Source organism: Oncorhynchus gorbuscha, linkage group LG09 (assembly GCF_021184085.1).
Source record: "Oncorhynchus gorbuscha isolate QuinsamMale2020 ecotype Even-year linkage group LG09, OgorEven_v1.0, whole genome shotgun sequence".
Classification (NCBI taxonomy): Eukaryota; Metazoa; Chordata; class Actinopteri; order Salmoniformes; family Salmonidae; genus Oncorhynchus; species Oncorhynchus gorbuscha.
Window position 1 is genome coordinate 61,357,534 of NC_060181.1, and position 14,224 is coordinate 61,371,757.

Below are 14,224 nucleotides of genomic sequence, written 5' to 3' on the forward strand. Positions count from 1 at the left end.
AGTTGAAAAGTTGGGCAGAGCAATGGTCCCGATAAACATGGTGGTTAAGCACACAGCAAACCACAGGAGACCATAGACCTCTCTCTCTTACTGTATCATCTTAAACTGAGTTGTTTTACTCCTTTATGGTGGCATGTACCTAGCTACAGTCTCACCCTAACCTACATTAGCTTCCGATGACAGGTTACGTAAAGGTTCTGTCTTAGGTGATCTATATGAGGATTTGAATCGTGGAAAATGACCACATGGCACTATTTGGCAGTCCCAGTCACCACACAGCCCACCACTGAAAGACAGGCTATCTCACTGCGAATCACTTCCCTTGACTGGGGTCTATCTCCATGCCCCACATGCCCCAGAAAGGAGAGGATCAGAAGAGGAGCCACATGACGAGTAATAGGAAGAAGAGGAAGAAGAAGAAGAGGAAGAATAGGAAAAAAAGAGGAAGAGGGAGACTAATAATAATGGGGGAACAACAGGAAATGGCGGGATAAGGGGAATCCATCGATCAATCACATGACACTGAAACATCCAATCACATGACATTTATATGGTCACCACCAACACGAGACAAAGCCACCAGGACGTACACACGGGCTCAGGCCGGGTCACGAGACCCTCAGCCAGCACACTGAGGCACCACAATGAGAGGAAGAGCTGTGGAAACGGATAAAGATGCTTACTCTACTCCCCACCCCGTGCCTCCAAAAATCACCCCCAGGGCCAGAATGGTCCCTGCTACTGCCCCTATCAGCCTGTTAGTTGCCACGCTCACTGCGCAGAGGGAAAAGGAGCATTATCATTATTACCACCTGGTCACAACAAACAGCAGGCTTCTGTTCTGCTTCAGTAACATGGGTAGAGTGATGCGGTTCCCTTGGCAACTGTCCATTCCGCCTCCCCTCCACCTGCTGTCGAAAGCCCTAGGAAATCCACTGACTTATAACAGCCAATAGAAATGTGTTTATGTTCAACAGGCTCTCTATATCTGTGATGCATGGTGATATTAGCAGCGAGAGGCCTCAGCTAGAACATCTTTCTCTATTCTCCTGGGAATCATTAGACGTATCTGTGTACCTGTTCCATGTTATTATAACAATATTAATGGTAATAATAAACTTGATTTGTTTAGCACCTTTCATACAAGCAATAGCAGCTTAAAGTGCTGTTACAATTAGCACTTTAAAAAAAACAATAAAATAACACAATAAAACATGGTTGTAAAACAATAAGGGCAATAAAAGTAAACCAATAAAAACAGCAATAAAAAACAACAATTTAAAAACAATTACAAATGAAAAAACAGACAAACAGGAACTAAAAGGCACAGTAGTTAAAAGCCAGCGCCATCTTGAATGACCTTTCAATCACATTGACATGTGCAAATGTTCTGTGACCTGTAGCGTTGATCTTTAGACAGAAGAGGTTACTTGATAATAACTGACATATTAACAAATCTACTTTCAATGTGATACAAAACACAATGGACTGACCGTACTCAAGAAAAGGACGTTATATTTAGTCTATCACGGAGAGGAGATAGGGACGCTCTGAAAACTAGATGGAAACAAACCCTTTGGTCCTTCATCTTCTGCGGGTGCAGGCTCCTTGGGGGGGTCGGGCATGCTGCAGTCTGTCCCCGCCCATGTCGTGTCACAGGTGCACGTCGCCTCATTGTTACACACCTGGCCAGGTATGATAGAGGGAGCAAGAGAGGCGGGCAGGGAGGACTTCATTAACCTATGCTCCATAACAAGTGAATACGTCCCAGGTTCAATGGTTACCGCATGCTGGGGATGAGATTTTACACGCTTGTTGACATTGTAGTGAATATGTCACTTAATTGACATTGTCACTGGAAACACCATTGTGGACACTTATGGTTAATAATAGAGCATTCAAGGTTACGGTAATCTTCTGGGCTCGTATGGGTACACCTAGAGGGTTAAGCAGCTCCCCTGGACTTACCCCGTGGGCTGAGCACACCTGGCTGTTGGGCCCACTTGGGCAGGCGCTCATGTTGAGGGACTGGATGGGCAGACACTTGCGGTCAAGGCACATCATGGACGGCCCACAGGGCGTCCCGTCCTCCACATAGCCTAAATCAGTCTCATCGTCCAAAAGAACATGGCCACCACTGTGGGGGGAGGGAGAGAGAGAGAGAGAGAGAGAGAGAGAGAGAGAGAGAGAGAGAGAGAGAGAGAGAGAGAGAGACAGAGAGACAGAGAGACAGAGAGACAGAGAGACAGAGAGACAGAGAGACAGAGAGACAGAGAGACAGAGAGACAGAGAGAGGGTGCCGTAAGAGAGAGGTCAGAGAGTATCCGTGGCTGTTGTCTCTGTGTGTTGACATGTGAGGTGAGACGGTTGTCTTCACCTGCAGTCCACCAGCCTGCCCTGATGGTTGAAGGAGGTGGGGGTGATGTCTCCCTTCATCATCCCGATGCGGGGGTTGCGTCCTATGTTGCTGCACAGCAGGGACCCGCAGAACACATCGCTGCAGGCAGAGAGTCCGAGAGAGTTAGAGCGAAGGGAACACTGATACTTTGTGAGTACTACATTGATGTAGAACAGATACAGCGACACATGAATGTTTGTTCTGGCATAGTGCACAGCTACAGTGTACAGTGTATATTTGGTATCATGTTCAACTCACTGCTTGCTGCACTGGAGCCATTTCTCTCCATCCTTCCCACAGTTTCCCTTCTCTGTTCCCTCTGTATTGAGCTTCTCATAGCAGAACTTCTCGGAGCCTCCTGCCTCTGCAGGAAGACGCAACATAGGAGAGGAGAAAGGGAGGATGACCACACCTCACAACAAGCCAACATAACTGGAGCGCAGACAGCCGTTTCAGATTCTGTTCGACCACATATTTTTGCATATCTTGCAGTGAGCAAAGCAACTTAAGCGAAAGGGATTTTGAACTCACTTGAACCCCAGAGGTATTTGCACTGGTTCCCCCTGGTCTTGCACTCTCCACCATAGCAGCGTCCCTAAAGAGAAAAAAAGGGCACACTCATTCATTCCCTATCTGTTCAAGCAAGCTTATGGTGACGACCATTCTCTAAATCGCACAATCTGAATAGATTTGAGCATGTCGTTTTGTCTCAGTGATCATGCTGCTCACCTGGTCGACTTGACAGTGGTAGCCATCTTGTTTGTGAAGGTTAGGAGGGCACTACAATGAACGATATACAGATATTTCCTTTAAACAGAGCTGAAGGTTTCATCCTTTCTTAGAGATGTATAATGGTTAGAGCCCAACTCACCTGGCCAGAGTCTCCTGAGCATGTCTCTGAGATGTCACAGTCATTCACCGCATAGCGACAACTATAACCTCGCGGGTAGAACTGATATAGAGGGAGAAAAAACAAGAGTGGAATTTCCTGTACCACTTTGGTAGATCACGCAACACTAAGAAAAAAAACTAAAGGAAAACGCTGCCCACTGCTGTTCATGCTCTCAGATGATTTTATTGATAAAACATTTCAACCCTTAGGTCTTCATTAGGCATCCATATCCCAGGTGGGGGTGGAAGGTCCTATATGTATCATCGGATGGGGCCACAGTGTCTCCTGACCCCTCCTGACCCCTCCTGTCTCAGCCTCCAGTATTTATGCTGCAGTAGTTTATGTGTCGGGGGGCTAGGGACAGTTTGCTATATCTGGAGTACTTCTCCTGTCTTATCCGGTGTCCTGTGTGAATTTAAGTATGCTCTCTCTAATTCTCTCTTTCTCTCTCTCTGAGGACCTGAGCCCTAGGACCATGCCTCAGGACTACCTGGCATGATGACTCCTTGCTGTCCCCAGTCCACCTGGCCGTGCTGCTGCTCCAGTTTCAACTGTTCTGCCTGCGGCTATGGAATCATGAGCTGTTCACCAGACGTGCTACCTGTCCCAGACCTGCTGTTTTCAACTCTCTAGAGACAGCAGGAGTGGTAGAGATACTCTTAATTATCGGCTATGAAAAGCCAACTGACAGTTACTCCAACTAACATTTAGATATTTAGATAATATTTTCCTGATCTATACAGGGACTCAGGAAGAACTCTAGGAACTCCATGCTTATCTAAACTCTATGAATGAGCACCTCTTTTTAACCATTAATCAAAATCAGTTTTCTTGATGTGATGGTTATTAAGGACAAAATGTCCCTCTCTACCGATCTTTACAGGAAACCTACGGAAAGGAGGTGACTGTTTCCATCCGCCTCCACTCATTAAATGTCTCATGTGTAGCTCTGATGCTTCTTACCAGTAACAGACCACGGACCTCACACACAGGTTTAAGGAAAGGGGGTACAAAGATAATTGGGTCAAACATGCCGATGATCATTTTGAAAGTCTAACATAATTAGAAAGCCTTCAACCAAAAGTAAATGAAAAAGCAGAACATGTCCCCTCATGCTTCACGCCTTGGGGAAGGCATTCAATGACATTATCAGGAAGCACTGGTACATTGTTGATATTGACCCACAACTGAAACCCATCTTTAAACATCCCCCATGTATGGTCTTCAACAGACCCCCAAACCTGCAAGACTTTGTGGCCAAATCTGACTACCCACTGGGCACATATGTCAATTCAACATCTGTTCCACATTGGTTCAACGTTGTGGAAACAACGTTGATTCAACCATCGTGTGCCCAGAGGTTACCCACCCGGAATTAAAAATGTGGCCAATGTGCCAAATTCAGTTTCATATACAAACGTGGCTATTTCACCCACCCCCGCACAGGTCAAGGCCTGATTATGTGCATGTTTAAAATCAGATTTTATGACTTTGTGGCTGTGCCAACAAGTGACCACTCTGCAGAGCTGCCTCTATGGCAAGATTCCTGACAATAAAAACCAAACAGCTTTTTACCCTAATTGAATAGTGTATATACACTTATACACTGAGTGTACAAAACATTATGAACACCTGCTCTTTTCATGACATATGATTGCTTATTGATTCAATCCACTTCAAATCCACCTCAATCAGTGTAGATGAACGGGAGGAGACAAGTTAAACAAGGATTTCTAAGCCTTGAGACAATTGAGACATGGATTGTGTATGTGTGCCATTCAGAGGGTGAATGGGCAAGAGAAAAGATTGAAGTGCCTTTGAACGGGGTATGGTAGTTTGTGTCAAGAACTGCAACGGTCCACCACCCAATGAACATCAGGCCAACTTGACACATCTGTCGGAAGCATTGGAGTCAACATGGGCCAGCATTCCTGTGGAACGCTTTCCACACCTTGTAGTGTCCATGCCATGACAAATTGAGGCTGTTCTGAGGGGAAAAGGGGGGGGTATACAACAAAAGTATTCATACCCCTTGACTTATTCCACATTTTGTTGTGTTACAGCCTGAATTCTGTATTTCAAATGTATTTCAATATGTTTTTGCTCATCTACACACAATACCCCATAATGACAAAGTGAAAACATGTTTATAGAAAATGTTGAAAATATTTTGCAAATTAAATACAGAAATATCTCATTTACATAAGTATTCACACCCCTGAGTCAATACGTGTTAGAATCATCTTTGGCAGCGATTACAGCTGTGAGTCTTTCTGGGTAAGTCTCTAAGAGCCTTGCACACGTGGATTGGACAGTATTTGCCCAGTATTAATTTCATAATTCTTCAAGCTCTGTCAATTTGGTTGTTGATCACTGCTAGACAACCATTTTCAGATCTTGCCATAGATTTTGAAGCAGATTTATGTCAAAACTGTAACTTCGCCACTCAGGAACATTCACTGTCTTCATGGTAAGCAACTCCAGTGTAGATTTGGCAATGCATTTTAGGTTAGTGTCTGGTGGAAAGCAGACTGAACTAGGTTTTCGCCTGTGTTTAGCACAATTGCTTTTCTTTTTTATCCTGAAAAACTCTTCTGTCCTTTATGACTACAAGCATACCCATAACATGATGTAGCAACCACTATGCTTGAACATATGGAGAGTGGTACTCAGCCCAAACATAGCACCTTCCATGTTCTACATTTAGCAGACACTCTTATCCAGAGCAATTTACAGTAATGAGCACATACATTTTCAGACTGATCCCCCATGGGAATCAAACCCACAACCCTGGCGTTGAAAGCACCATGCTCTACCAACTGAGCTACACTTTTTATACAGGACAAAAGGTGAATAACTTTGCCACATTTTTTGCTGGATTAGTTTAGTGCCTCGTTGCAAAACAGAATTCATATTTTGGAATATTTTTTATTCTGTACAAGTTTCCTTCTTTTCACTCTGTCAATGAGGTTAGTATTGTGGAGTAACTACCATGTTGGAGTAACTACCATCCTCAGTTTTCTCCTATCACAGCCATTAAACTCTGTCACTGTTTTAATGTCAACATTGGCATCATGGTGAAATCTCTGAGAGGTTTCGTTCCTCTTCAGCAACTGAGTTAGGAAGGACGCCTGCCACTTAGGAAGGACGCCTGTATCTTTGTAGTGACTTATACACCATCCAAAGTAAAGGGGATTTTCAATTTTCTGATTTTTGTATTTGTACCCATCTACCAATAGATTCCCTTCTTTGCGAGGCATTGGAAAACCTCCCTTGGTCTTTATGGTTGAATCTGTGTTTGAAATTCACTGCTTGACTGAGGGACCTTACAGATAATTGTATGTGTGGGGTACAGAGATGAGGTAGTCATTCAAAAATCATGTTAAACTCTATTATTGCACACAGAGTTCATGCAACTTATTATGTGATTTGTTTAGAAAATGTTTACTTCTGAATGTATTTAGGCTTTCCCTAAAAAAGGGGTTGAATACTTATTGACTCAAGATATTTCAGCTTTTCATAATTTGTAAAAACGATTAAAAAACATTTGACATAATGGGGTATGGTGTGGAGACCAGTGACAAAACATCTACACTTAATCCATTTTAAATTCAGACTGTAACACAACACAACATAGAAAAAGTCAAGGGGTGTGAATACTTTCTGAAGGCACTGTACCTATTCATATTCTTATATACATTACAGTTCAATTAGATGGGGTGGCAGGTAACCTAACATAGTGGTTAGAGTGTTGGACTAGTAACAGGAAGGTTGCAAGATCAAATCCCTGAGCTGACGAGGTAAAAATCTGTTGTTCTGCCCCTGAACAAGGCAATTAACCCACTGTTTCTAGGTGGTCATTGAAAATAAGAAGTTGTTCTTAACTGACTTGCCTAGTTAAATAAAGATCTTTAGAGAGGAGATCTTTAAAGAGGAGCTGTGATACAATATGTTTTTTAAAGCTAAACTTGCTTTTTGTTTGAGTAATCTCTGGTGGCAGAACATTCCACGATGACATGGCTCTATACATAACTGAGCGACACATTAAATCTGTTTTGGTTTGGGTACAGTGAAGAAACCCATAGTGGCATGTCTGGTATTTGTGTCTGTTTGAAGTGTATGCAAATAGATTATACAAATGGTTAGGCATTTTCAACACACAAATGTTTCTTAAAAAGACTAAAAGAGAAGCCACAACCATGAAAGACTATCAAGCCTGTTGTTGTGACCATTGAACAAGTTGAAGAAACTGAACTCCTACGAGTAACATCTGTGTGTGCAGGCAAGTTGCTTTATTTTGAGCCAGCTGCAGCTTGCTATGTCTTTCATTGCTGCACCTGACCATATTACCAGACAGTAATCAAGATGGGGCAAGATCAGAGCCTGAACAACTAGTACAGTTGATTTTTGTCTTAAAAACGCAGATCATCTTTTTTTATAACAGACATACATTATCTCTCCCCATCTTCACAACAACTTTGTCAATATGACTTGACCATGAGGACTGACCATCCAATGTTACTCGAAGGTGTTCAGCTTCTTCAACAAGTTCAATAGTCACACCCTTTATGCACAACTCCAGTTGAGGTTTAAGTCTAAGAGAATCCGTTGAACCAAATATTTAAGACCAGTTTATTGTTAAATATCCGACACTGACTGTAACTCCTTGCTAAGAGTCTCAGTGAGCTCACTGGCTGTAGTTGCTTATGTGTAGAGTGTGCAATTATCAGCATACATAGTAATTTTAACTTCTTGTAGGACAAGTTGCAAATCATTCGTAAAAATAGAGAAGAGTAACGGCCCAAGGCAACTGCCCTGAGGGCTACCGCACTGTACATACAGTGCCTTGCGAAAGTATTCGGCCCCCTTGAACTTTGCGACCTTTTGCCACATTTCAGGCTTCAAACATAAAGATATAAAATTTTATTTTTTTGTGAAGAATCAACAACAAGTGGGACACAATCATGAAGTGGAACGACATTTATTGGATATTTCAAACTTTTTTAACAAATCAAAAACTGAAAAATTGGGCGTGCAAAATTATTCAGCCCCTTTACTTTCAGTGCAGCAAACTCTCTCCAGAAGTTCAATGAGGATCTCTGAATGATCCAATGTTGACCTAAATGACTAATGATGATAAATACAATCCACCTGTGTGTAATCAAGTCTCCGTATAAATGCACCTGCACTGTGGTAGTCTCAGAGGTCCGTTAACAGCGCAGAGAGCATCATGAAGAACAAGGAACACACCAGGCAGTTCCGAGATACTGTTGTGAAGAAGTCTAAAGCCGGATTTGGATACAAAAAGATTTCCCAAGCTTTAAACATCCCAAGGAGCACTGTGCAAGCGATAATATTGAAATGGAAGGAGTATCAGACCACTGCAAATCTACAAAGACCTGGCCGTCCCTCTAAACTTTCAGCTCATACAAGGAGAAGACTGATCAGAGATGCAGCCAAGAGGCCCATGATCACTCTGGATGAACTGCAGAGATCTACAGGTGAGGTGGGAGACTCTGTCCATAGGACAACAATCAGTCGTATATTGCACAAATCTGGCCTTTATGGAAGAGTGGCAAGAAGAAAGACATTTCTTAAAGATATCCATAAAAAGTGTCATTTAAAGTTTGCCACAAGCCACCTGGGAGACACACCAAACATGTGGAAGAAGGTGCTCTGGTCAGATGAAACCAAAATTGAACTTTTTGGCAACAATGCAAAACGTTATGTTTGGCGTAAAAGCAACACAGCTCATCACCCTGAACAACCATCCCCACTGTCAAACATGGTGGTGGCAGCATCATGGTTTGGGCCTGCTTTTCTTCAGCAGGGACAGGGAAGATAGTTCAAATTGATGGGAAGATGGATGGAGCCAAATACAGGACCATTCTGGAAGAAAACCTGATGGAGTCTGCAAAAGACCTGAGACTGGGACAGAGATTTGTCTTCCAACAAGACAATGATCCAAAACATACAGCAAAATCTACAATGGAATGGTTCAAAAATAAACATATCCAGGTGTTAGAATGGCCAAGTCAAAGTCCAGACCTGAATCCAATCGAGAATCTGTGGAAAGAACTGAAAACTGCTGTTCACAGATGCTCTCCATCCAACCTCACTGAGCTCGAGCTGTTTTGCAAGGAGGAATGGGAAAAAAAATCATTCTCTCAATGTGCAAAACTGATAGAGACATACCCCAAGCGACTTACAGCTGTAATCGCAGCAAAAGGTGGCACTACAAAGTATTAACTTAAGGGGGCTGAATAATTTTGCACGCCCAATTTTTCAGTTTTTGATTTGTTAAAAAGGTTTGAAATATCCAATAAATGTCGTTCCACTTCATGATTGTGTCCCACTTGTTGTTGATTCTTCACAAAAAAATACAGTTTTATATCTTTATGTTTGAAGCCTGAAATGTGGCAAAAGGTCGCAATGTTCAAGGGGCCGAATACTTTCGCAAGGCACTGTATCTGATGTTAGAGAAGCTTCAATTGACTCTATGGGTCCTATTAGATAAGTAACTCTCCAACCATGTGATGGCCGGTGATGAAATCTAACAATACAGCTCTAACTATGATCTTATTATCAGTTTATTTTAGCCAATCATCAGTCATCTGAGTCAGTGCAGTACAAGTTGAGTGCCCTTCACTATACGGGGTAGCAGGGAAGCCTAGTGGTTAGAGCGTTGGACTAGTAACCGAAAGGTTGCAAGTTTAAACCCCTGAGCTGACAAGGTACAAATCTGTCATTCTACCTGTGAACAGGCAGTTAACCCACTGTTCCTAGGCTGTCATTGAAAATAAGAATTTGTTCTTAACTGACTTGCCTAGATAAATAAATGTTTTTTTTTTCACATGCCGAAAATCAGTAGTTAACTTGTTCTTTGAAAAATAGCATTGTATTTGTTACAAACACAATTTTCTCCATCAGTTTACTAAGAAGAGGCACCAAACGGATTAGTCGGCAGTTAGAGCCAGCAAAGAGTGCTTTACTATTTTTAGGTAGTGGAATTACTGTAGCTTCCTTCCACACCTGTGCACACACACACTCCTTTAGGCTTTGGTTAAAGACATGGCAAATAGGCCTGGCAATACAATCTGCTACCATTCTCAATAGTTTCCCATCTACCTGGTAGCTTATCATTATTGATAGATAACAATATTTTTGCCCCCTCTTCCACACTAACTTGACCAAACTCAAAAGAGCAATCCTTCTTTTATTTATTATTCATTATTTTCAATACAAAAATTATGATGGTTTCCTGTTCAATGTTATCATTCCACTTCTCAGTTTGTCCACTTTGCCAGTGAAATAGTCATTTTTATGATTGGCTATATCAAAAAAGTTTTGTTATAAATGACCCATCAACCTCAATGATCGATGGAGATGAATGTATGCACACATGACTGTAAGTCGCTTTGGATAAAAGCGTCTGCTAAATGGCATATATTATTATTATTATTATTATTATAAATGATATTTTGGGCAAAAAAAAATCAATTAAAGGTGCTCAAGTCTTTTTCCATTGTTTTCATGTACTTCAGTCACACAATTTCTCAATTGACAGTATGTGAACCAATCAGCTGAGCAGTGTGACTTGTCTGCCACCTTTTTTGCATAATTTATTTGAACCATACAATTTGTCAATTCATCATCGATCCAGGGGGCTCAAACAGTTCTCACAGTCAGTTTCTTAACAGGTGTTTGTCATCAATTGGCAAGAATAATTGTACAAATACTCCAAGTGCTGCATCTGGATCCTCATCCTTATACACTTCAGAACAACATACATTTTTTTACATCTTCAACAAAACAGTCTCGAGAAAACATCTTGTATGATATCTTATACATAACTTTAGGCCCTGCCTTTGGTACTTTGGCTTTCCCTGTCATTGCCACAATGTTATGGTCACTACAGCCAATGGGAACTGATATTGCTTTGGAGCAAAGCTCTGCAGAATTAGTGAAGATAGGATCAATACAAGTAGATGTCACAGATCCAACACTATTGGTATGCACTGCAGTTGGTTGAGTGATAACCTGGGTAATATCACAGGCATTAGTCACAGTAAGAATGTTCCTCTTGAGAGGAGAACTAGATGATAACCGGACAATGTTCAGGTTACCAAGAAAATAAAATATATTTGTTAGCATTAGAGACCTTATCTAACATCACACACATACAGTGGGGCAAAAAAATGTATTTAGGCAGCCACCAATTGTGCAAGTTCTCCCACTTCAAAAGATGAGACAGGCCTGTAATTTTCATCATAGGTACACTTCAACTATGACAGACAAAATGAGGGGGAAAAAAATCCAGAAAATCACATTGTAGGATTTTTAATGAATTTATTTGCAAATTATGGTGGAAAATAAGTATTTGGTCACCTACAAACAAGCAAGATTTCTGGCTCTCACAGACCTGTAACTTCTTCTTTAAGAGGCTCCTCTGTCCTTCACTCGTTACCTGTATTAATGGCACCTGTTTGAACTTGTTAACAGTATAAAAGACACCTGTACACAACCTCAAACAGTCACACCAAACTCCACTATGGCCAAGACCAAAGAGCTGTCAAAGGACACCAGAAACAAAATTGTAGACCTGCACCAGGCTGGGAAGACTGAATCTGCAAAGGTAAGCAGCTTGGTTTGAAGAAATCAACTGTGGGAGCAATTATTAGGAAATGGAAGACATACAAGACCACTGATAATCTCCCTCGATCTGGGGCTCCACGCAAGATCTCACCCCATGGGGCCAAAATGATCACAAGAACGGTGAGCAAAAATCCCAGAACCACACGGGGGGACCTAGTGAATTTTTATTTATTTATTTTATTTTACCTTTTATTTAACCAGGCAAGTCAGTTAAGAACAAATTCTTATTTTCAATGACGGCCTGGGAATAGTTGGTTAACTGCCTGTTCAGGGGCAGAACGACAGATTTGTACCTTGTCAGCTGGGGGGTTTGAACTCACAACCTTCCAGTTACTAGTCCAACGCTCTAACCACTAGGCTACCCTGCAGAGAGCTGGGACCAAAGTAACAAAGCCTACCATCAGTAACACACTACGCCGCCAGGGACTCAAATCCTGCAGTGCCAGACGTGTCCCCCTGCTTAAGCCAGTACATGTCCAGGCCCGTCTGAAGTTTGCTAGAGAGCATTTGGATGATCCAGAATAAGATTGGGAGAATGTCATATGGTCAGATGAAACCAAAATATAACTTTTTGGTAAAAACTCAACTCGTCATGTTTGGAGGACAAAGAATGCTGAGTTGCATCCAAAGAACACCATACCTACTGTGAAGCATGGGGGTGGAAACATCATGTTTTGGGACTGTTTTTCTGCAAAGGGACCAGGACGACTGATCCATGTAAAGGAAAGAATGAATGGGGCTATGTATCGTGAGATTTTGAGTGAAAACCTCCTTCCATCAGCAAGGGCATTGAAGATGAAACGTGGCTGGGTCTTTCAGCATGACAATGATCCCAAAAACACCGCCCGGGCAACGAAGGAGTGGCTTCGTAAAAATAATAATTTCAAGGTCCTGGAGTGTCCTAGCCAGTCTCCAGATCTCAACCCCATAGAAAATCTTTGGAGGGAGTTGAAAGTCCGTGTTGCCCAGCAACAGCCCCAAAACATCACTGCTCTAGAGGAGATCTGCATGGAGGAATGGGCCAAAATACCAGCAACAGTGTGTGAAAACCTTGTGAAGACTTACAGAAAACGTTTGACCTCTGTCATTGCCAACAAAGGGTATATAACAAAGTATTGAGATAAACTTTTGTTATTGACCAAATACTTATTTTGCACCATAATTTGCAAATAAATTCATAAGAAATCCTACAATGTGATTTTCTGGATTATTTTTCCTAATTTTGTCTGTCATAGTTGAAGTGTACCTATGATGAAAATGACAGGCCTCTCTCATCTTTTTAAGTGGGAGAACTTGCACAATTGTTGGCTGACTAAATACTTTTTCCCCCACTGTATTCTACAGATACTGATAGTTTGTCTATAGCAGCATACTAAAAAAAGAGTATGGTTATGTGTCACAGCAGCATCGGACTGAGCTTTCTGTCATTGCAAGCAGTCTCAACGCTGTGCTTTACAGGGAAGACATCCTCCTCCCTCATGTGGTACCCTTCCTGCAGGCTCATCCTGACATGACCCTCCAGCATGATAATGCCACCAGCCATAGAGATTGTTCTGTGCGTGGTTTCCTGCAAGACAGGAATGTCAGTGTTCTGCCATGGCCAGCGAAGAGCCCGGATATCAATTCCATTGAGCACGTCTGGTCCCTGTTGGATCGAAGGGTGAGGACTAGGGCTATTCACCCCAGAAATGTCCAAGAACTTGCAGGTGCCTTGGTGGAAAAGTGGGGTAACATCTCACAGCAAGAACTGGCAAATCTGGTGCAGTCCATGAGGAGGAGATGCACTGCAGTACTTAATGCAGCTGGTGGCCACACCAGCTACTACTGTTATTTTATTTCTGTTAGTCACATGTCTATGGAAATCGTTCAGTTTATGTCTCAGTTGTTGAATATTGTTATGTTCATACAAATATTTAGGCATGTTAAGTTTGCTGAAAATAAACGCAGTTGACAGTGAGAGGACGTTTCTTTTTTATATATATATTGACTGTTGATATTGTGAACCTATATTATATATTTGTACCTCTTGTTTCAGGAAGTGATGTCACTGAGCATTGCCGATATATATATATAGGTCCTTTCACCCCACCTGGGATGTTGATGCCTAATGAAGACCTGAAACGTTGTATCAATAAAATCTCCTGGGAGCATGAACAGCAGTGTGCCGCATTTTATTTTTATCTTTCACGAGTTCACCTATTACTCCAGCACCTGCAAGAAATGACCTGGATGTGCCTATGTTCTTCAGCTGTTGTACACTATGAAAAAAGCCATTCTGG

General features: G+C 42.0%; 1 protein-coding gene across 4 annotated transcripts in view; it reads right to left on the reverse strand.

Moving 5' to 3' along the window:
- LOC124043894 (disintegrin and metalloproteinase domain-containing protein 23-like) overlaps positions 1 to 14,224 on the reverse strand; it is a 39,080-nt gene that overhangs the window by 5,273 nt on the left and 19,583 nt on the right. For 3 of the 4 annotated variants that reach the window (XR_006840404.1, XR_006840403.1, XM_046363002.1), the window contains exons 18-24: positions 3,270 to 3,350; positions 3,128 to 3,178; positions 2,930 to 2,993; positions 2,657 to 2,762; positions 2,378 to 2,497; positions 1,969 to 2,137; positions 1,574 to 1,685 (exon numbers count right to left, since the gene is read on the reverse strand). Coding sequence is in view for 2 of the 4 variants with exons in the window: in XM_046363002.1 (XP_046218958.1) it covers positions 1,574 to 1,685; positions 1,969 to 2,137; positions 2,378 to 2,497; positions 2,657 to 2,762; positions 2,930 to 2,993; positions 3,128 to 3,178; positions 3,270 to 3,350 (703 nt within the window). In the remaining 2 variants the exon portion in view is untranslated. Of the gene's footprint in view, positions 1 to 683; positions 775 to 1,573; positions 1,686 to 1,968; positions 2,138 to 2,377; positions 2,498 to 2,656; positions 2,763 to 2,929; positions 2,994 to 3,127; positions 3,179 to 3,269; positions 3,351 to 14,224 lie in introns of all 4 variants that reach the window. The other variant, XM_046363003.1, reaches the window with a different exon arrangement.